The sequence below is a fragment of the Microtus ochrogaster genome, chromosome 5, assembly GCF_000317375.1.
Source record: "Microtus ochrogaster isolate Prairie Vole_2 chromosome 5, MicOch1.0, whole genome shotgun sequence".
Taxonomy (NCBI): domain Eukaryota; kingdom Metazoa; phylum Chordata; class Mammalia; order Rodentia; family Cricetidae; genus Microtus; species Microtus ochrogaster.
Window position 1 is genome coordinate 49380659 of NC_022012.1, and position 21831 is coordinate 49402489.

The following is a 21831-nucleotide window of genomic DNA, read 5'->3' on the forward strand; positions in this document are numbered from 1 at the left end:
CCTCCCTTCTTTCCCTTCCTTCCTTCCTTCCTTCCTCCCTTCCTTCTTTCCCTTCCTTCCTTCCTTCCTTCCCTCCCTTCCTTCCTTCTTTCCCTCCCTTCCTTCCTCCCTTCCTTCCTTCTTTCCCTCCCTTCCTTCCTCCCTTCCTTCCTTCTTTCCCTCCCTTCCTTCCTCCCTTCCTTCCTTCTTTCCCTTCCTTCCTTCCTTTCGTTCTTTCTTCATTCAGTAGCCAACAGTGAAATGAGGTGTTTTGTTTGGTTTTGGTTTTTTGAAACAGGGTTCCTCTGTGTAGCAGTCCTGGATGTCCTGAATCTCACTGTAGACCAGGCTGGCCTCGAACTCACAGAAATCTGCCTGCCTCTGCCTCCCAAGTGCTGGGATTAAGGGCATGTGCCACCACTGCCCAGCTGGTGAGGTGTTTTATAACTCAGTACTCCTTTCACTAAACACATTTTCATCTCTTTCCTCTCTGCAGACACTGCTCAGGATTTTGGCTTATTTTGATGGTCCTATCAGTGCTGGAGAGATTGCTGGATCTCCAGACCTTGTACCGTGTTGCTTCTCCTCCTCTAAACAGCCTGCCTTGGACAGGATTGCTTACCAAGCCTTACGGCTAAGGAAAGGAGAATTAAAGTGTTACCTTCTCTCACCGTGCAGTTTACTTTCTGCCTGTGTAAGGTGACCACAATAGTGCCCTTCACTGGGCGTGCCTTCAGTGATCTCTGTGACCTGTGAAAAGGAAGATTGTACTTGTGCACCCGGTTTTCTGCATATACATGCCCACCTACCCTCTTATCTGCATGTATAAACCTGCAGCTTCTGCTTGAGGTGAACTTACCTCAGACATCTGCATCCGCAGCAGCTGCCCTACAGCACCTGTGCAGTGGGTCAGCATCCCCATGCTAGTCTTTCAAGTGCACACTTCTGTCTTCCTGCTGCCTGAAGTTCTAACAAGCTTAATGACTGTTCTAAAATATTCACAATTACAAAGGGCTGGGTGAGGGTCCAGCCCAGGGCAAGTCGCTGATAACAAAGACAGCAGCAGATCCCAAACATGGTAGAAACAGCAAACACAAGGATGGGAGAATCCTGGAGACAAACCTGCTCTAGTCAGCATTCCCAAGGACCTGCTGAAGGCCAAATGCATAGGGGAACATGGGCTTGGAGGCCGGCAACACACCCAGCCATGCAAGGAGCAGAACTGACCCCGTAATAGTGTCCTGTGATCTCTGCACACCCCCACTCTTACAAAGGAAAGACAGAAAAGCATGGGTTTGGAAGCCAGACACATCTGGGCTTGATCTCTGAGCCTCCATTTTCCTTTGTATAGAACGTACCTCTGAACCAGACTCTCAGAAACGGTCACATCTGAAACAAGCACAATGACAAGCACACATAGGCACGGGGGCTCATGATTAAGTCACAGGCTGTAGGGACACGAACCATGTAACACATGCTGGGACTTGAAGCTGTGGGTTTTCTCACTGAACTAGTAAGGAGGGTTGCCAAGAAGCCTCATCCCAGAATGCCCTGTTCTGGTCCCTGATGGACTGAATCGAGGCTTTGGGAGTGGTGGTTTTCAGCACCAGGGTTGACTATGACCTCTGATCTTTGTAATTTTCACAGCACAGGTCAGAGCTGAGGCTGCTGAGTTCGTCCTGGTGTCTGTAATGGCTCATCTCAGAGGGCAGCTTTTATCTCAGCCTGAAGACCTCATCTCCTTTGCGGTGCTATGGTCTTAGACACTAACATTGCTTGGCCAGAGAAATGCCTAGTCCGATAAGCTAATTTTGTAAACTAAGCCCAGAACTCATCCTATTTTGGTTTTTGGGTGGTGTTGTGGTCTGGCTGTCTTTTTTCCTCCATTAAAAAAGACTCATTTTGGGCTAGAAAGATGGTTCAGCAGTTAAGAGCACTGGCTGCTCTTCCAGAGGACCCAGGTTCAATTCTCTGCGCCCACATGGCAGCTCACACCTGTCTGTAACTCCAGTTCCTGAGGATCTGATATTCTCACACAGATATACATACAGGCAAAACATCAATGCACATAAAATAAAAATAAATAAATCTTTTAAAAAATACCCATTGTATCCAGGCACGGAGGCTCACACCTGTAACACCAGCACTTGGGGAGGTGGAGGCAATGGGATTGTTTCAAGTTTGAGGCAAATCAGAGCTCCACGGTGAGTCCCAGGGCATCCTGAGCTCTGGAGGGCAACAATCTCAGAGAGAGGAAGCAAAAACAACTAATATGTCAAGAAAAAAGCAATTTGAATTTAAACTTTTCCCCAGTGTAGGGTGTATTTTATATATAGAAAGGCTGTGAGATTGCTTCCTGTTCTTTTATTATGTGTATGTGGTATGGGATGGTTTCTGTGTTCATGGGGTCAGAGGGCTAGGACCCTTGGGAGCTGGAGTTACAGGTGATTGTGAGCTGCAGCATAGGTGCTAGTGGCTGAACAGTAAGATCAGTATGTGCTCTTAACCAGGACCATCTCGTCACCTCCTCCTCTTATTTTTACAAATGTGTCTTTGCACATAGGAAAGGGATAGTGTGTTTTATCTGTGCACAGTTTGTAAGGGACACATCCTTTTGGCGTCTTGGAACTGATGGTGTTGAGCACATGGGAGCTCAGGGCATTGTCTGGTAACATTATTCACGATGGCGTGTCCTTCATTGTGAAATACATAAAAAATTTACCATCTTAACTACGGTCAAGTTCAGTGACATTAGGTAAAATCATATAACAGGAATAGTCATCATCTCCAGGAATGTTTTCATTATCCCAAACTGAACCTTACACATTAAACAATAACTCTCTCCACAGTCCCTGGTAACCACAGTTAACGATTTCTGCCTCTGTGGGTCTGACTGCTCCAGCATCTCATTTAGTGGAGTTACACAGTGCTTACTTTGGCATCTGGCTTTTTCACTAAGTGTAATGTCCTCAGAGTCCAGCCATTAGAATTATTCCCTTTTAAGGCTAAGTAATGCTCCATTTATGTGTTTCTACTTATCAATTCATACATCACTGGACAGATGAGTGGCTTTCCACCTTCTGACTATTAAGAATTCAGCTCCTATGAGTGCAGGTGTAAAGATATTTGCTTATGTGTGTAACCCCCAGTAGTCAACTGTTGGATAAAACAGTGATTCTGGCAGCTTGAGAGATGGCTCAGAGGTTAAGAGCACTCACTGACTGCTCTTTTGGAGGACCTAGGTTCAATTCCCAGCACCCACATGGCAACTCACAATTATCTGTATTTTCAGTTCTAGGGGATCTGACATCCTCACACAGATATATACAGAGACAAAACACCAGTGTACATTAAATAAGTAAATAAATCTTTTTTAAAAAGGGTAATTCTGTAGTGGTGGTTTTTGAGACAGGGTTTCTCTGTAGCTTTGGAGCCTGTCCTGGAATTAGCTCTTGTAGACCAGGCTGGCCCCAAACTCACAGAGATCTGCCTGACTTTGTCTCCCAAGTGCTGGGATTAAAGGTGTGCACCACCACCACCTGGCTGTGATTCTGGTTTTAAGACCAGTCATTCCATTTAGCACAGTGACCATAATATTTTATATTCTTACCAGCAATACACAAGGGCTCCAGATTCTATACATCATAGCCAACACATGGTCATTAAACTGCCCCTACCCTAATGTGGGAGGGGTCCACAATTCCCTTTTTATCTCCCCAGTGGTCAGTGATGCTGAACACCTCACATGCTCTTGGAGAAATGTCTATTGAAATCCTCTCCCAATTTTTGAACTGGGGTTGCTTTTATTTGTTATGAGTTATTTATTCCGGATTATTTCTTGTAATTTTAAGTTGCTATTAAAACAATAGGTTTCATTATGGCATTTTCTTATATGCGTATCATTAATGTTGCTCATATTTGCTCCACTACGACCTTCAATGTCTTGCACCCTGCCCTGTCCCCCTTCCTCCTCTCTGGAGTGGGATTAGTCCCCTGAGCACTGGCAGAGTAACTCCATCTTGCAGTAAGATGCTATTTAAATGTTCTACGTGCCTTCCTAGAGATGGTCAGTGTTTGTTAAGACCAGCAAACCTCAGCAAAAGAAAAGGCAGCATCCCCAATGGACGCTAACTTTCCTAGATCTGCTTTATCTGTGATTTGTTGCCTGAGCCACAGTCACCTCTCCTGACTTAACACTAGGTAGCACTCTGAGCCCAAGTTTGTATCAATTCTGATGCCAACTAAACCATATGGAATCAGAGCTCAGTGAATGAGGCTTGGGCCTTTGATGTATCTGTGAGTCCTTACGGCCCTATAAGCGACCCCAATGAACTTATCACACCAAGCTGAAACTGGCAGAATCTTTCTTAGGTCTCTCTGTGCTTGTTCGGGGTAAATAGATGTTTCTTTACAACTTTTCCAGGAAAGTCCCACACCACTCAAAAAGTTTCCTGTCTGTTTTCACGCACACATATGCACACCTGTAATGAATTCTCTGCATTAATCCCACAGCTGCAGGGGTCGAACGTCTCTTTCCTGTCCTGTGGGCTGCCTCTTTGTACACAGTGTCCTTTGATCTCGACTTTTAGTTTTGATGAAGTCCAATTTATCTAGATTTCCTTAGTTGACTATGTTTAAGTGTTGTTTACAAGAAACCATTGCCAAGTCCAGCTTCGTAGAGTACTTCTCTGAGTTTGCTGGAGCCTTAGAATTTTGGGTCTTCTGTGGAGTCTGGCTCGCCCACTTGGAGTTCACATGGTCCTAGTGGTGCAGCTTGGTGTTTTAGTAGATTCACACCCAGCCTGTCATGGTTAGTTGAAAATTTGACTTCTACCAAGTTTACTAAGATATAACCCACAACTTAGAACTTTACATTCACTTTCATATCCTATTCACTGGCTTGAAAAGATTACAGTCATCCAGCCACAACCATGACCCAGTTTTTAAACAGATCCATCGCCTGGGGATACTTTCCAGGGCTGTCTGAAGTCATCACCTTAGGAGCCCACTCACCTATCTTAGTATAAAGGTAAATGCACACAGGGCATCCTGAAGCTTCTACCACACAGCACAGCTGACTGTGACCATGTGACAGACAGTGTGTGCAAACATGCGGTGCTTGGACAGGTATGACTCTCCATTTTATGGGCATGGCAATAGACATTTGGGTGATTGCCACTCCCTGGTTACAGGGAGGAATGCTGTTGTGAATATTTGGGTTCATATTGCAAACCCAAGCTCTCATTTACTTGGGTAGTGGACGAGGAAGGGAATTGCCATACAAACTTGTTCCTTAAGAAACCGTCTGCACCATTTCATACTTACAACAACAACCAACTGTGCGTCCCCATATCCTATAGACTTTAAAGAAATAAATCACAGCAGCGGTAGTATGTTAACTGGTATTTTGACTTTTCAATCTTTTAGTGGATTACAGTGTCAAGTATTTTTTATGTGCTTAGTAGTATTTCGTGTATTTTCTTGGTAAAATGTCCACAGTTTAGTTCAGTTTGTTTTCTGTTACTGAGTTGGTCTCAACTTCAGTTGAACAAGTTCATATTTTGAGATGTGTTACAAATGTTTGTTTTAAAAGTTTCTTTACCTAGACATTTCCGATATATGGAAATATACTTTACTTTTAATATTAATGCTCTATCTTGCAAGATTGATAAAGTACCAGCTGGTCTCATATACTGTACACCCTTCAATGTTTCTAGATGAACTTATGTAGAATTGAAAGCTTGGCATAAGTTCAGCTATTTGGGAGTGGACTGTCATTGAAGAAATGTTTCTATACAAATTCAATCAATGGATATGGAACTGTTTGAATTATCATTAAAAAACTTAATTTTACATATCACTCTTCAGATTTTTTTTTTGAAAACAGAGTGCATGTAGCCTAGGCTAGCCTCATTGTAGCTGAAGATATCCTTGAACTTTTGTTCTTCCTGTTTGTATTTCTTCTTAGGGGCTGTAACTACAGGTCCACATAAGCATCCCTGGTTCTACGCAGTGCTGAGGACAGAACCAGGGCATCTTGTAGGCTAGGCAGGCACTCAGTGCACGAACTGCGTTTGCAGCTCCTTAAATGACCCTTCTTTGGTAGTTTTATTCTTCAATTTGTCTATTTAAATTATGCCAAATCTTCTATCACCCTGTTGTAGTATTGGTAGGAATGTCACCTAACCTTTATTGCTGTTGATGTTGCTAACTCCTGTCATTTCCCCCCTGAATTAACAGTAGTTTTTGGACACAGGGTGTCATCTCAGCCTGGGTCTTAGTGATGCAGTCAGATTATGTGGCCAGCAAACCCCAGAGCTCTTCCTGTTTCTGATTTTCCCACAGTAGGACTATAGGAGCCTGCCACCAATGCCAGATTCTTTAAAGATTTATTTTTTTTATTTTTTATTTTTTATTTATTTTTATTTTTTGGTTTTTCGAGACAGGGTTTCTCTGTGGCTTTGGAGCCTGTCCTGGAACTAGCTCTGTAGACCAGGCTGGTCTTGAACTCACAGAGATTCGCCTGCCTCTGCCTCCCGAGTGCTGGGATTAAAGGCGTGCGCCACCACTGCCCGGCTAAAGATTTATTTTAAAGTGTGTGTGTGCGTGCATATTGAGAGCAGGTCAGCCGCTGCTTCAGTCTGTCCATTTCTCGTTGTTTTCAAGTAAGAGAAAGGAAATCTAGCACTTGCTGTTTAGCCAGAAACCTCAAGAAAGCTTAAAAACTGGTTAATCCACAGTTCTCCCAAAGATTGGCTCACTCCTAAGGTACCTCCCCGCCACAGCCTCCCCAGCACAGCCCACATCAGAATGCTTCTGCAACCCTGGTCCTCAGATCTGCCGTAGCACATTACAGCGCATACAATCATTTCACTGCGGAAATTCATATAATTTCATAATATTTTGGGGGAAAATACTACTTCTGTCACACTGATAATAAATTTATCCTCACATGCAAAATAATGATTAACACAAAAGCCATGGAAAAGTTTTTGAACGCTCGTGAACACAAGTCCGTGAACAGAGCAATGAAGATCTCATCCACACCTCTAAACATTACATACTTCCCGTACTCACTGTGGTGGGCGCCGGTGTTTCTCTCCACCAGGCTGATCTCACACTGGACTGAACTGGCCCTCTGAAAGTGGCCCTTCCTGCATCAAAGAGAAGAGAAAACCAAATGGGAAAGGGGTCATTGGAAAACACGCCAGAAAAATCAGAAAGAAAATTAAGCTTGAGAATTTGGAAGCTCATTTTCTTTCTAGAACTTCCTAAAATCGTAGGGCTGCCCTAATGTTGTACCCGCATTTAAGCACCCCACCAGCAGAGGCCACAGTGACACTTGGGGTGCTGCTGAGCCTACGGCATGGGAGCCTACGGCGTGGCCCAGATGCTGCTGGGGAGCTGCTGAGCCTATGGCGTGGCCCAGATGCTGCTGGGGAGCTGCTGAGCCTGTGGCGTGGCACAGATGCTGCTCAGGGTGCTGCTGAGCCTATGGCGTGGCACAGATGCTGCTCAGGGTGCTGCTGAGCCTGTGGCATGGCCCAGATGCTGCTGGGGAGCTGCTGAGCCTATGGCGTGGCAGAGATGCGATGTCAGAGCTGTTTCTCTAACACCATTGTGGACCCTTTGTGAACCATAGGTGGCTTTAGTGAACAATTCTAATTCACGACATTAAACACCATCAACTTTGGGTCATCTGACTATAACCTTTCATAAAACTGCTTTAAATATTAAATAAAAATAAAATGTAAAAGTGGTTTATTTTTTTCAATATGCCAAACCTAATGTAGTAACTTACATTAGTGAAAATGAATTTACATCATATAGCCATAGCAACATGACATTTTCTAAAAGCACACCAACTTCTACCCTAAAATGCCAATTCTAGAAGATGTTTTAGCATTGGGGGTTGGGGGCATCTTGACCTCATTCAAGTGGCATCATTTCCTAAGTTATGGAAAATCCAAAAGGCCCTCAGGTCAAAGCACTTTCCGCTACCAGCGGGTTCAGTCAAAGAATTGTTTGCTTCCATTCTTTTTCATTTATTAAATATTTTCCCCTCCCTTTCTTTTTCTCCTTCTCTGCCATTGTGTATGTGTGTGTGTATGTGTGTGTGTATGTGTGTATGTGTGTGTGTATGTGTGTATATATGTGTGTTTATGTGTATGTGTGTATATGTGTATGTGTGTATGTGTATATATGTGTATACATGTGTTTGTGTATATATAAGTGTGTGTATATGCATATGTATGTGTGTATGTGTATATATATGTGTATGTGTTTGTGTGTATATAAGTGTGTGCATATGTGTATGTATATTCATATGTATGTGTGTATATATGTATATGTGTATGCATATGTATGTGTGTATGTGTATATATGTGTGCATGTGTATGTATGTGTTTATGTGTATATGAGTGTGTGCATATGTGTATGTATATGCATATGTATGTGTGTATATATGTGTATGTGTATATGTGTGTGTGTGTTGTGCATGTTTGCCCATGTGGAGACATGAGAATGTCAGTGTCCTCCTCTATCATTCCCTGCCTAACTCCCTTGAGACAAGGTCTTTTTTTTCTAAGTTTTTTATTTAGCTGATTTTTATTGAGTTCTACATTTTTCTCTGCTCCCCTCCCTGCCTCTCCTCTCCCCTTCAACCCTTCCCCCAAGGTCTCTATGCTCCTAATTTACTCAGGAGATCTTGTCTTTTTCTACTTCCCATGTAGATTAGATCTATGTAAGTCTCTCTTAGGGTCCTCATCGTTGTCTAGGTTCTCTGGAATTGTGATTTGTAGGCTGGTTTTCTTTGCTTTATGTTTAAAAAACACTTATGAGTGAGTACATATGATAATTGTCTTTCTGGGTCTGGGTTACCTCATTCAATATGATGTCTTCTAGCTCCACCCATTTGCTTGCAAATTTCAAGATGTCATTATATTTTTCCGCTGTGTAGTACTCCATTGTGTAAATATAACACATTTTCCTTATCCATTCTTTGGTTGGGGAGTATTTAGGTTGTTTCCAGGTTCTAGCTATGACAAACAACACCGCTATGAACATAGTTGAGCACATGTCCTTGTGGCACAATTGAGCATTCTTTGGGTATATACCCAAAAGTGGTATTGCCGGGTCTTGAGGAAGGTTGTTTTCTAATTTTCTGAGAAATCAACATACTGATATCCAAAGGGGCTGTACCAGCTTGTGCTCACACCAGCAATACAGGAGTGTTCCCTTTACCCCACAACCTCTCCAGCATAAGTTGTCATCAGTGTTTTTGATCTTGGCCATTCTTTTTTTTTTTTTAAGATTTTTTATGTATTCAACATTCTGCCTCCATGTATAGCCACACGCCAGAAGAGGGCGCCAGATCTCACTACAGATGGTTGTGAGCCACCATGTGGTTGCTGGGAATTGAACTCAGAACCTCTGGAAGAGCAGCCAGTGCTCTTAACCACTGAGCCATCTCTCCAGCTGATCTTGGGCATTCTTACAGGTGTAAGATGGAATCTCAGAGTTGTTTTGATTTGCATTTCTCTGATGACTAAGGAGGTTGAGCATTTCCTTAAGTATCTTTCAGCCATTTTTTATCCTTTTTGAGAGTTATCTGTTTAGGTCTGGACTCCATTTTTTTATTGGATTATTTGTTCTTTTGATGACCAGTTTCTTGAGTTCTTTGTATATTTTGGAGATCAGACCTATGTATGATGTGGGGTTAGTGAAGATCTTTTCCCATTCTGTAGGATGTTGTTTTGTCTTGTTGACCATGTCCTTTGCTTTACAGAAGCTTTTCAGTTTCAGGAGGCCCCATTTATTGTTTCTCTCAGTGTCTGTGCTACGGGGGTTATATTTAGGAAATGGTCTTCTGTGCCAATGCGTTCAAGTGTACTTCCCACTTTTTCTTTGAGGTTCAGTGTAGCTGGCTTTATGTTGAGGTCTTTGATCCATCTGGACTTGAGTTTTGTGCATGGGTGATAGATATGGATCTATTTTCATTCTTCTACATGTTGATATCCAGTTATGCCAGCACCATTTGTTAAATATGCTTTCTTTTTTCCATTTGATATGTTTGTGCGTCTTTGTCAAAAATCAGGTGTTTGAAGGTGTGTGGGTTAATATCCGGGTCTTCGATTTGGTCCTCCTGTCTATTTTTATGCTAATACCAAGCTGTTTTCAATACTGTAGCTCTGTAGTAGAGTTTGAAGTCAGGGATTGTGATGCTTCCAGAAGTTCTTTTATTGTACAGGATTGTTTTGGCTATCCTGGTTTTCTTGATTTTCCATATGAAGTTGAGTACCATTCTTTCGAGGTCTGTGAAAATTTTTCATGGCTTTTGATGGGCATTGCATTGAATCTGTAGATTGCTTTTGGTAAGACTGTCATTTTAAAAAATATTTATTTATTTATTATATACAATATTCTGTCTGTGTGTATGCCTGCAGGCCAGAAGAGGGCACCAGACTCCATTACAGATGGTTGTGAGCCACCATGTGGTTGCTGGGAATTGAACTCAGGACCTTTGGAAGAGCAGGCAATGCTCTTAACCTCTGAGCCATCTCTCCAGCCCCAAGATTGCCATTTTTACTATGTTAATTCTACCTACACAAGAGCATGGGAGATCTTTCCACTTTCTGGTGTCTTCTTCAATTTCTTTCTTCAAAGATTTAAAGTTCTTGTCATACAAGTCTTCCACTTGTTTGGTTAGAGTTACTCTGAGATATTTTATGCTATTTGTGGCTATTGTGAAGGGTGATGTTTCTCTGATTTCTTTTTCGGCCCATTTATCATCTATGTACAGGAGGGCTACTGATTGAGTTAATCTTGTACCCTGTTACATTACTGAAAGTGTTTATGAGTTGGTATAGCATGGTATAGGACACTTCAGATTAGAATTTTCTTCTTTTTGTGCCAGGGTCTCACTTTATAAACTATAGACTATGTTTAGCACAACCATATCCAATCCATGCACTAACCCATAATGATTACATATGAGGAATAAGAAAGCTTTGATTTTTAAGCCATTAAACTGTAAGGTTGCATCAATCTTTTTCTGTTGCTATACAAATACCCTTGATGGGTAATTTACAAAGAACAGATGTTCATTTAACTCATGGTTCCAGACACTGAGGTGTCTAAGACCACGGCGTTGACAACTGTTCATCAGGTAAGAACCATCTAACTGGGTCATGGTATGGCACAGGGTATCACATTGTGAGACCGGGCAGCAAGTCAGAAAAATTAGGATTAGATAAGCTTATCATTTGGCATATTTTGCTGGAAAACATAATAGAGGGATTCAGAGTGAAGGGTACAGTTCCACGATGACTCATGTCTACTTTGTAACATGCTACTCTAAACGCACTAGATTAAAATTTTCTCTCTCGTGGTTCTATTGGTTGACTGCTAAGCTCTTTCCCCCTATTAGAGCCTCTCTGTGTTTGCCACCTGAAAGTCCCAGTAAGCAGGATGCTTAGGGAGGCTCATTCAGAGATGACTAGCAATTGCTGCTGACTAAGAATCGAGCTGGAGCTCTTTCTTTTCTCTGCTTAGGTTTCTTACAAGACACTGGCTGATTCAAAGATGGAGCTTTTGGTCCACTCAAAGGCTGTGTTATCAGCTGTAACATTTACCCAATGTTCATGACTAAAGCACTTGTTGTACCTTCTAAAGAAATAAATTCTATTTCTTATCGCCATTCAATGGCTTGGACCCAGAACGCTATGACTGCCAGACAAGCACACCATGTCTGAACTGCAGAGCCCTAGGACTAAATTCTAACTCTTGCTGGTTGAGTGGCAAGGTCACACTGAGGAAGGGCGCATGTAAATGGCCGGACACACAGGAAACGCAATCCGATGCAATGGGCTGGTAAGTTTTGTACCTGAAGCACTCCAGATGCAGAAATTATGAGTTAAGATCTACTGTGTTTCTTAAATGATGCTTTGGAATAAAGCACACCATGATGTACATGACATAATACACACTTAAAAAGAGCAAAGTCCCTCACAATTTTAATAAGGGTTTATGAGATTATTTAATCTACACATTACTCTTAGAATATTAACTTCTCAAGACAACTTGGATTGTTTTACAATGACCATAAGCTCCATTTTCATAACCAGATGAGAGTAACCCATACATATTTAATACTTATTAATCAATACAAAATAAATACTAAACTTAATTTCATGCTCGCTTTTAAAAATTTCAAAAAACATTGAAGAGCAATAAAAAGGAATCAATGCAAGTAATCTTTGATGTGTGTAGCCTTGAAACATGTCACTTTTCCCTTTTGTTTCTCTTAGAAGATGCCAGTTTCTCCAATTTAACCTTCTGCTTCTTTATCTGTCGCTCTAGATTTAAATAGCTCATGAGTTTAGGCAACATGTCTACCTTCTTGGCCACTATGATCATTGTGTCTGGCACATAACAAATGTAGGAGAAAAGACTGACAACACACATCAGCCATGTGCTTTAAGCTTCTAAGGCACTGTGTGAGTCACGTAGCCTTTAGTACTCAAGACTTCTTTAAAAACACCTCCCCTAAAGCCTTGTGTGACAATGGAAGCATAATTACTATAGGGAGGGTGGGTTCTCCTGGCTTAGAGACGTCACAGAAAGAGATGATGTCGGTGGCAAGGAACGAGTTGACTTGCTTAAGATGCTTCTAAAATGATTTATGGTTTATAACAAAATTGTATTCAAATGATAACGGCGGGCATAAAACAGTATCTGGAGAAACGTCTGGAAGTAAAGAGCATGCGCGTTACTCAGAGACCGCGGCCTTGTGCCTCCACTTCAGTTACCTGCACAGAAGGCAGAGCGCTGCAATGGCTAGCGTGAGTAGGATCGCCAGGGCCACGATTGCTGCCGACAGGTTACTTCTGCTTTGGATGCTGGCGCTTGGGAGAAAAACCTCTTCGCAACGAGCTCCTGTGTAATTCTCAATGCACCTGTAGGATAGAAGTTCAGATAAAGATCAAATCTGTTCCCTCTGTGTATGTGGACAACACAAGGTCCCCAGCTGGAATGAAGGGAAAGGCCTCTAAGTTTCAGTCTGTGAATATGAAGCAAACAGGCTTGAAGTGATGCTCCAAGAGCCGCGGGTAGAGTCAAGTGCATTATCGTGCACCTGCCTCCGTCTCTTTCCAGCTCTTCAGCAGCTTAGAATGGAGAGGAACTGGGTAGTATTCAGACTCCATGTGCAGACAGCGTCGATGCCTTCTAGGCTTGTCTTGTCTTCCTGCCAACTTTTGCAGATGTGTCTTGCGATACTGTTCTAGTTGTCCTCAACCCCCTGACTCAAATGATCCTCCTGCCTCAGCTTTCCAAGTAGCTGAGACTGCAGGTGCATGCCACCAGGGCTTAAAGTCTGCATTTCCAATGGTGTAACTGTCAGTATATAACTCAAATTCACCTGCAATTTATTGTATTTTACATAGATGTGTAAATGAATGCAACTTTTCCTCAAAATTCTTGTTTCTTCCAAACTTAGAGTTGTTGAGTACGACATCCCTTCCCTACTGCTCAGCAGTGCCTTCTGGAACACACGTCAGCTTTATATGGCTAAGAGCATTTCTATGTTTCTTCAGAGACAGCACGAAACAGCAAAGGATGCCACAAGGCCTCTGGTGTAAGCAGCCAGCTCCTTTCCCCTCTTAACACGCTGAAGGGATTAATATACATTAATAAGAATTATGCTGTTCAGCATCCCATCTATTTATTTCCAGCTGAATGTAAAATAAAAGTATTTTAGCTGGAAATGGTGGCACACAACTATAGTCTTAGCACTTGGTAAACTGAGGCAGAAGGATCCAATAAAACTTGAGGCCAGCCTGGGCTACTTGATGAGTTTTAGGCCAGGCAAGGCTGGAGTGTGAAACTCTATCTCAAAAAAAAATTTTTTTCTTTTCAATATGAACATTTATTTATAAAGTAACTCAAGAAGTTATGTAGGAAATTTACAAAGTATATGTAATAAAATGAGTGTGGCCGGGCAATGGTGGCACACGCCTTTAATCCCAGCACTCAGGAGGCAAAGGCAGGAGGATTTCTGTGAGTTCGAGGCCAGCCTACTAGAGCTAATTCCAGGACAGGCTCCAAAGCTACAGAGAAACCCTGTTTTGAAAAATCAAAAAAAAAGTGTATGTACATACACATACATGCATACACACTAAGTTATTCTTTTACCAAAAAAATGAAAGAGTGATTTTGCAAAATTAATTTTCCTCCTCCCCTTTTTCAGATTAGTCAGGTATTTAGAAATCTATTCTCTCGGCCTCCCACTTACACTGATAAGGACAGGAGGCCTAGAAAACTCCATGTAAACTAATTGGTTTTAACAACTAATGTGACAGGATAACTAATAGCCACATAAAAATAAGAGGGGGGAACAGTAATTTTAGCACATGGAGTGATTTTGGTGACCAAATAGCCAATGTTTTATGAGCCTCATGTCATCCTGATGAAGGCAGGAGGTGGCTGCTGTTGGCTTCGCGGGGAGCTTTAAACAGTGCAGCAGCTCTCTGAAATTATCACAAAGATTGGCTTGCAGAGACAGGAAAGGAACGTGAGGGGAATATGCAAGCGACAAACTGGAGCATCGAGTAAGAGGTATTTGGGGGAAAGCTCATAATTACTTGCAGTACAAACATTAAAATACTATTTTTCCTTGGACTGGAGAGATGGCTCAAGTGGTTAAGAACACTGACTGCTCTTCCAGAGGACCTGGGTTCAATTCCCACTACTCACATGGAGGTTCACAGCCATCTATACCTCTAGTTCTTGAGGACCTAATGCCTTCTTCTGGTCTCTGCACCAGACATGCACACGGTGCAGGCAGGCAGACATGTGAACAACTCACTCATACACATCAGGTAAATGAGGAAAATGTGAATGTACTATTATTTCCATAGACTAAATTAAATACACATGAAAGAAAAAAGATAAGTAAAAATCCATTTCGTTCTTCTCTAATTTTACTTCCTGCTTCCCAGGACAGACAGACAGACAGATACACACACACGCATTCTTCAGAATACAGCATCATAAACTGTAGTTCATATCCTTGTATGAGGTCACATAACTTAGTGCGTGGGGTTATGAAAATTTGGGCAAAAAATAAAAGAGTTCTGAACAGGCAAAGACCACAACACAATTTGCAGTAAAATTGTTGGTGATTCTGGCAGGGCTCCTGCCCTCTCAAGGCAGCTTCGTCCCGAACACACCGCACACACACGCTTTACACCGCACATGGGGTCGGCACGCAGCTCCGACGGCTGCTGCCTGTTCCACCTCGGCTCTGATTTAAGATCATTGTATGGTTTTGTTTTTTAAAGATTTACTTATTTATTATGTATACAACATTCTGCCTCAGTATATGCCCGCGTGCCAGAGGAGGGCGCTAGATCTCATTACAGACGGTTGTAAGCCACCATGTGGTTGCTGGGAATTGAACTCAGGACCTCTGGAAAAGCAGCCAGTGCTCTCAACCTCTGAGCCATCTCCCCAGCCCCCAAGATCATTGTATGTTATAAGCTATTGCATTTTTATTGTGCATACAAAGGAATTACAGGTAACAAAGGCTTTGATATTTTCCTACTGTTGTTCCATAGCATGAAAATATCAAAAGAGTATATCTTTGGATAGTAATGTTAGAACATTTGAATTTGAAATTTCCATTTAACTTGCTAATTTTTTTTATAAAAGGTAATTAAATGAATTTAGATTGGGATTGAGATAGAATTTCCAGTAATTTCTGAAATGGCCCTAAGCATGCCTCTACCATTCTGTACTACATATCATGGTGAAGCAGTCTCTGCATTGAGGATCAAAGTTTCCATTATTATGAAAAGTGTTGAAGATGCTTCACGGCATTCAGTACCAAATACGCAGCTAAGGTTTAATTCTTTCTGCAAAAATAAGTAAGCACATGCATCTCATTAATATGTAAATTTGCTTTAATCACTAATAAATGGAAAAATTATTTTGGTCAAGAATTGTTTTAAAATACAAATTCGTGGCATGCATTATAATTTTATATACTTATCTACATAGGGTCAGGGAGAAATGTCTTAGGAGAAAAGGGGTGGTGGGTGGGTGGGAGAGTTGATTACTAATCAACTACCTACCCTAGAGAGAAACCCAATGGGCCCATGACATCCAACACACACAAACTCAGGAAGAGGTGGGTTTCCACGAGATAAAACTCTGCTGGAAATTTCAGTTCCAAAAGTTGCCCTAGAGGCATGAGAATGCAATAAAAACTCCCCTATGATTTCCTTAAAATTATTTTCTATTTAAATAGAATTCGGTTAACATGTATGCCTTACAGAAGACTTTAAAAAGAAAGAGAATGTAGCCACTGAGGGAAAGTCCTGGACAGTCTGGGAATGAAATGTGTAGAAGTTCGGCCATCAGATCAAGGACTGAAGCAGACAGGAAAAGGTATGGGAGAGAGAGAAGCAATCGATGGAGTTCCCTACCATCCACATCTGGCAAGAAAGTAAAACACTGATGGAAATTTTAAGCAAAATAATATCAAGAAAAAACCCAAACCTTGTCATTCTTCACCTCATTAAAAGAGAACTCTGAGAAAGGCAGAGACACAGTGTACTGCTGGGTTAGCCTACTGGTGAATTTTATTTTTCAGATATTTATTATATAAACAGGGAACACTGCATGCCCAGTGCTGTGTGCAAGAAGTCTGTTCTGAAAGCTCCAGCTAACTTATGAAAATGTTATGGCCTCGGCTGTAACACAAATGTTAGACTTAGAGCAAATGTAAGTTGGGGAGGGCAGAGTGCAGACATAGTGGACCGGGACTAGAGCTAGTGTGAGCTAAAGAAAGGCACGGTCAGGTCAAGTGTACAGAGCCAAGCAGCCTCTGTTTTTGTGGAATTAACTCTTGCTAAAGTATTCCTGGGGTTTACTTCTATACAGGCTGCCAAGTACCAAGAGGCTGTGTCATCGAATTTGGTAAACACCATGTGATAAAACACTTTCCTGGAACGGGTGCAAACACCCAGTGACACAGAACCTTCCAGACTCAGAATCCACATTATACAGCATCTTCCAGATGCACCAAGAGCCTCACTGTCAGTAAAGAAGCCGCGTTTAATACGCTGGGCTTGAAAAGAGTTCATCTGATTATAGTGGTCAGGGAAAGTTGTTATGACATTGAAGGCCTTCAGCAAGAGTGAAGGAATCAAACTTCCTTGTGAGACTTAGACAGGAGGATTAGTGCAGGCTCAAGGCCAGCCCGGACATTTGACGGTGACCCTCTTCAGAAACAAAAACAACCAAGAAGTTGTACTCCTGAGCAGAGCTGCTGTGTTCCAAAGACTGAACGCTGGACTTCAGGCTGAAAAAGCTAGTTCCCTGACCCCGTCGTGCTTGCTGTGTATGCCACTTACACTTTATGATTTTTAAAAGTATTGGGGCTGGAGAGATGGCTCAGCAGTTAAGAACACTGACTGCTCTTCCACAGGTCCTGAGTTCAATTCCCAGCAACCACGTGGTGGCTCACAACCATCCAAAATGAGATCTGGTGCCCTCTTCCGGCCTTCAGGCATATGTGCGGGCAGAACATTGTATAAATAAAAGTCTTTAAAAAAGTTTAAAAGTATTTATGTATTTTACATCCTAATCACAGTTTCCTCCCCCTCCTCTCCTCCCAGTCTCTCCCCTACCTCCCCCTGCCCCCATCCACTTCTGTTTCTATTGTCACTCAAGCTTTAAAACACAAAGTCAAAGTAACAACTCCCGCCTTAATTATTTCATTTAGCCATTTTCACCAACAAGACACCTAGCCGTGCCTTAGGCTAGCACAGCAGCATGCAGGTAAAAGAGGAATGTCTCTTTACCAAAGCCACGTTTACACCAATGCTGGACTCCAGGCAGGAAGCTAGGAGCAAAGTGGTCAATAAACACATGACTATTACAGCCCCCAAAACAAGACACAAGTACCACGCTCTAAGAGTCACTAATGAAGGAAGACTCAACACCAAAGCCATGTCATTCAGACAGAGACACCCTGGGAGAACAATTCTACCACTGTGATCCCCAGAGCTGACCCCACTTTACCAATACTCTATGACAATCAAAGTTCAGCCTGAAACTCATGAAAAATGAGAACAATCCAAAAATAAAATATTTACAAGCATTCAAGAAAATACACTGACAGCAGGTCTTAGATCCACTAATTCTACTCCTTAAGATACAAAAATACATGGCCAAAATTCTGTAAAATGCCAACCAGATCTGTACTGTTGTGGGATATTACTTTAAGTTGTGTTGCATGTGTTTATGCTGTGGAACATTTGTTTAATAATGCAAAAGTGTGTTGCATTCTTTGATGTTCCATTTATTTAACTCTGTGAAGCTGTGTTACTTTGTCTAAAACACCTGATTGGTCTAATAATAAACTGAAAGGCCAATAGCGAGGCAGGAGAAAGGATAGGCGGGGCTGGCAGGCAGAGAGAAGAAATAGAAGGAGGAAATTTCGGAGGAAAGGAAGAAGGAGTAAGATCAAGGAGAGGAGGATATCACAGGCCAGTCACCCAGCTACACGCAAACCACGGAGAAAGAAATGAAGAAAGGCGTACAGAGATAGAGAAGGGGAAAAGCCCAGAGGCAAAAGATAGATGGGATAATTTAAATTAAGAAAAGTTGGCTAGAAACAAGCCAAGACTGGAAATTCATAACTAAAAATAAGCCTCTGTGTATTTATTTGGGAGTTGGGTGGCGGTGGCGGGCCCCCGAAACAGAGTGAAAAGAGTATAACAAACCCAACAACGCTGCATAGGCCAAGAATGCAAAGGTGACTGGCGCACAGGCTTTGCCTCTTATTACCGGGCACCACAAACGCATTCAGCATTTTCCAGCTTGATTATGCCTAGAGAGATTCAGCTAAGACCCACTCTTGTAGAAATGGCTGTTTATGTCAGATTGTAACATTTGCACCACTAAGCATAGATAATTATGGGCACTTCAAGTGGGCTAGCCCAATTTAAAAGCAAATCTTAGATTCCTTCAGGATTGATTGTCAGCCAGCTAACTCAAGTGTGGGATGAGTTTCAGGGTGTATCTGGATAGAAATGGCCACACTGTCTGCACGGAGAACCATCATGCTTGCCGTTGGGTAAGTTACTGCTTGGAGATTTATAAAATTTACTTTAAGTAAACCATGGAAAAATTTCAAATATTTTCTTAAAGTAGCTAAAGCTCAATGAAATACAGCAGGCAATGAGCAAGTCATAGGCTGTGAACACAACCTTCATTCCCAAGTGTGCACAGGCCAGTCTGCCCCAGTGAATTCTGGGAGAAGGGACTACTCACTACTTCACACAAATACTGAGACAAAACTCTGTGGTTTGTGAGCTTTCATAATATTGTCCTCTTTCTCCATGCTAATAAAACTATTTATCCGAATCTCTGTCTTCGCTATTTTGCTTACCTCAAAAATAAGATCAGGGAGAAAATTCTAAAAGTTCCTCAACCCAAACTAAAGTGTATTGCTTTTTAAAATGTCAAAAGATAAAGTAAAACTAAAAATAAAAAATATGCATACAAGGCACAGTGGCACATGCCTGCAATAGCAGCATTCAGGATGGAGGAGGGGTAAAGAGCTCAAGAGCAAGGCAGGGCTCAGCAGAGAAGGCCACTGGCTGCTCTTCCAGAGGACCCCAGTTAAGAGTCCAGCACCTACAACAGTAACTACAGTTCCAGGGGATCTGGTGCCTCTTCTGGCTTCCTCAGGCACTGCACATGGTACACAGATGTATGCTGATAAAACAGCCATGCATAAAATAAAAATAAATAAATCAAAACAGAGAGAGAGTTAGTTCAAGGGTAGCCTCAGCTACACTGTGAAGTTTGAGTCCATCCTGGGCTAGATAGACTCAGCCTCAAACAAAAAGCATATGTATACTTTCCATCACTTATGTCTTAGAGATTTTATATATATAACTATATATATAAACTATATATATATATATATAACTATATATACAGCATTTATATGTAAAATTATTGTCATGTTTTCCCTTAAGAAATATTTTCAGTTTATGTAAAATCTATTTGAATATAAATAATAGATAAGTGGGCCTTCCAACTATAGACATTTTCCCCTGTTCATGTCTTTGAAGGGTTCATTAACACCATCAAGTAGGAACATCTGGAAAGACTGGAGTCGTTCAAGCAGAGGTTTAAATGTACAGTGTTTATGCTGGCATCTTACCTTCCCAGGATGCAGGGAAAACCTCATGACCCAACTGGAATAAGACAAAGAGAAGCCAGCATCAGTTCACTTCCTGACAGAAGAAGTTAAGGGTTAGAGCTACGTGAAGTCACGGCTGTTAGTGTTCCGTGTAGAAACTAAGTCTTACAGATGATAATTGAATTCTATTTGGCTGTACTCCAAAGGAGATGAGGGATGATAAACACAGGTACCCAAGGGATAATCAAAATCCAGGCACCAAGACATAATTGTGTCAACTCCATTATGCAACAATAAAAAGAGAGCAGGGGGCTGACCGCGTTGGTGGTGAGGGGTGAGTTCAGCTCTTGGTAAGGCAGACCAGGAAGACGAATGTGGCTGGAAAAAGTGACAGAGCAAAGGGAGCTGGCACGTGTGCACTGCTCTCAGCCACAGCTTGCGCTGTGAGAGAGGTGTCAGCAGGCAAAGTCAGAGGGTCGGGAGATTTATGCTCCGGAGTTCTGTTCTAAACGCTGAGGTCGAGAGGTATGCATCCGTTGTTTCTGCTGAGAACGCTAATGAGGGAGTCTATAATCAGAAGGAAGGTTGCTAAAATAAAAAGCATTAACAAAATGCATAAATGGAGCAGCTGCTGGAGGCATTTGCATCTGTTCTATTATAAGCACCCAGGCTGTTATTTCTGCTCCGTAAAGGTGTTCTAAAGATCAGCCTAATTCCAGATGTTTAATAAAGCATACGGCACAGTGTCAAAGATCAAAGCAAAAGGACTTTGCTGAGTTTAATACCAGAGACATTTTGAAATTCTTCCTTGAAGTACAACCTTCTATTAACTCAGAGACGCAGAGGCTGAATCTCATCTGAGGACCACCCCATTAAGAACTGACCTTAAGGGGGCTGGAGAGATGGCTCAGCAGTTAAGAGCACTGGCTGCTTTTCCAGAGGTTCTGAGCTCAATTTTTAGCAACCACATAGTGGCTCACAACCAACCAAGATGAGATCTAGTGCTCTGTTCTGGCCTGCAGGCATACATGCAGTCAGAACAATGTATACACAATAAAGAAATCTTTTTAAAAAAAAGAACTGATCTTAAGAAAATTTTAACATTTTCTGTGATTAATAAAGTGACTCACAAAACTCTGAATTCCCTCTGGAAAGAATTTGGTAGAACATAGGGCGGTGTGTTTGTTTGAGTAAGAATGAGCCCCATAGGCTCATGTATTTGAATGCTTAGCCATCAGGCAGTGGCACCACTAGAGAGGGGTTGGTAGGTGTGGCCTTGTAGAAGTGTGTCACGGGGGGCGGGGACTTTGAGGTTTCAAAACCCAACCCAGATCCACTGTCTCTCTCTTCCTGCTGCCCACTGATCTGGATGTAGAACTCTCAGCTACTTCTGCAGTTATGCCTGCATGTATAGCTGCATACCTCCATGTTCCCCACCATGACAATGGACTGAACATCTGAAACTATAAGCAAGCTCCAGTTAAATTCCTTCTTTTATAAGCATTGTTGTGGTCTCTTCACAGAAATAGAACACTAAGTCAGGTGGGGTCCAGCAAAGCTGGGACAAAAAGACAACTTACAAGTAAATGAGATGATGTGCCAACTACGGAAGCACAATAGATTTTCATCTT

At 42.0% G+C, this 21831-nt stretch overlaps 1 protein-coding gene across 1 annotated transcript in view; it reads right to left on the reverse strand.

Moving 5' to 3' along the window:
• Nrg4 (neuregulin 4) overlaps window positions 1-21831 on the reverse strand; it is a 64055-nt gene that overhangs the window by 10300 nt on the left and 31924 nt on the right. Inside the window, exons 3-5 of the mRNA XM_013346332.2 lie at window positions 12789-12935; window positions 7057-7133; window positions 641-729 (exon numbers count right to left, since the gene is read on the reverse strand). Coding sequence (XP_013201786.1) covers window positions 713-729; window positions 7057-7133; window positions 12789-12935 — 241 coding nt within the window. The 3' untranslated portion in view covers window positions 641-712. The remainder of the gene's footprint in view (window positions 1-640; window positions 730-7056; window positions 7134-12788; window positions 12936-21831) is intronic.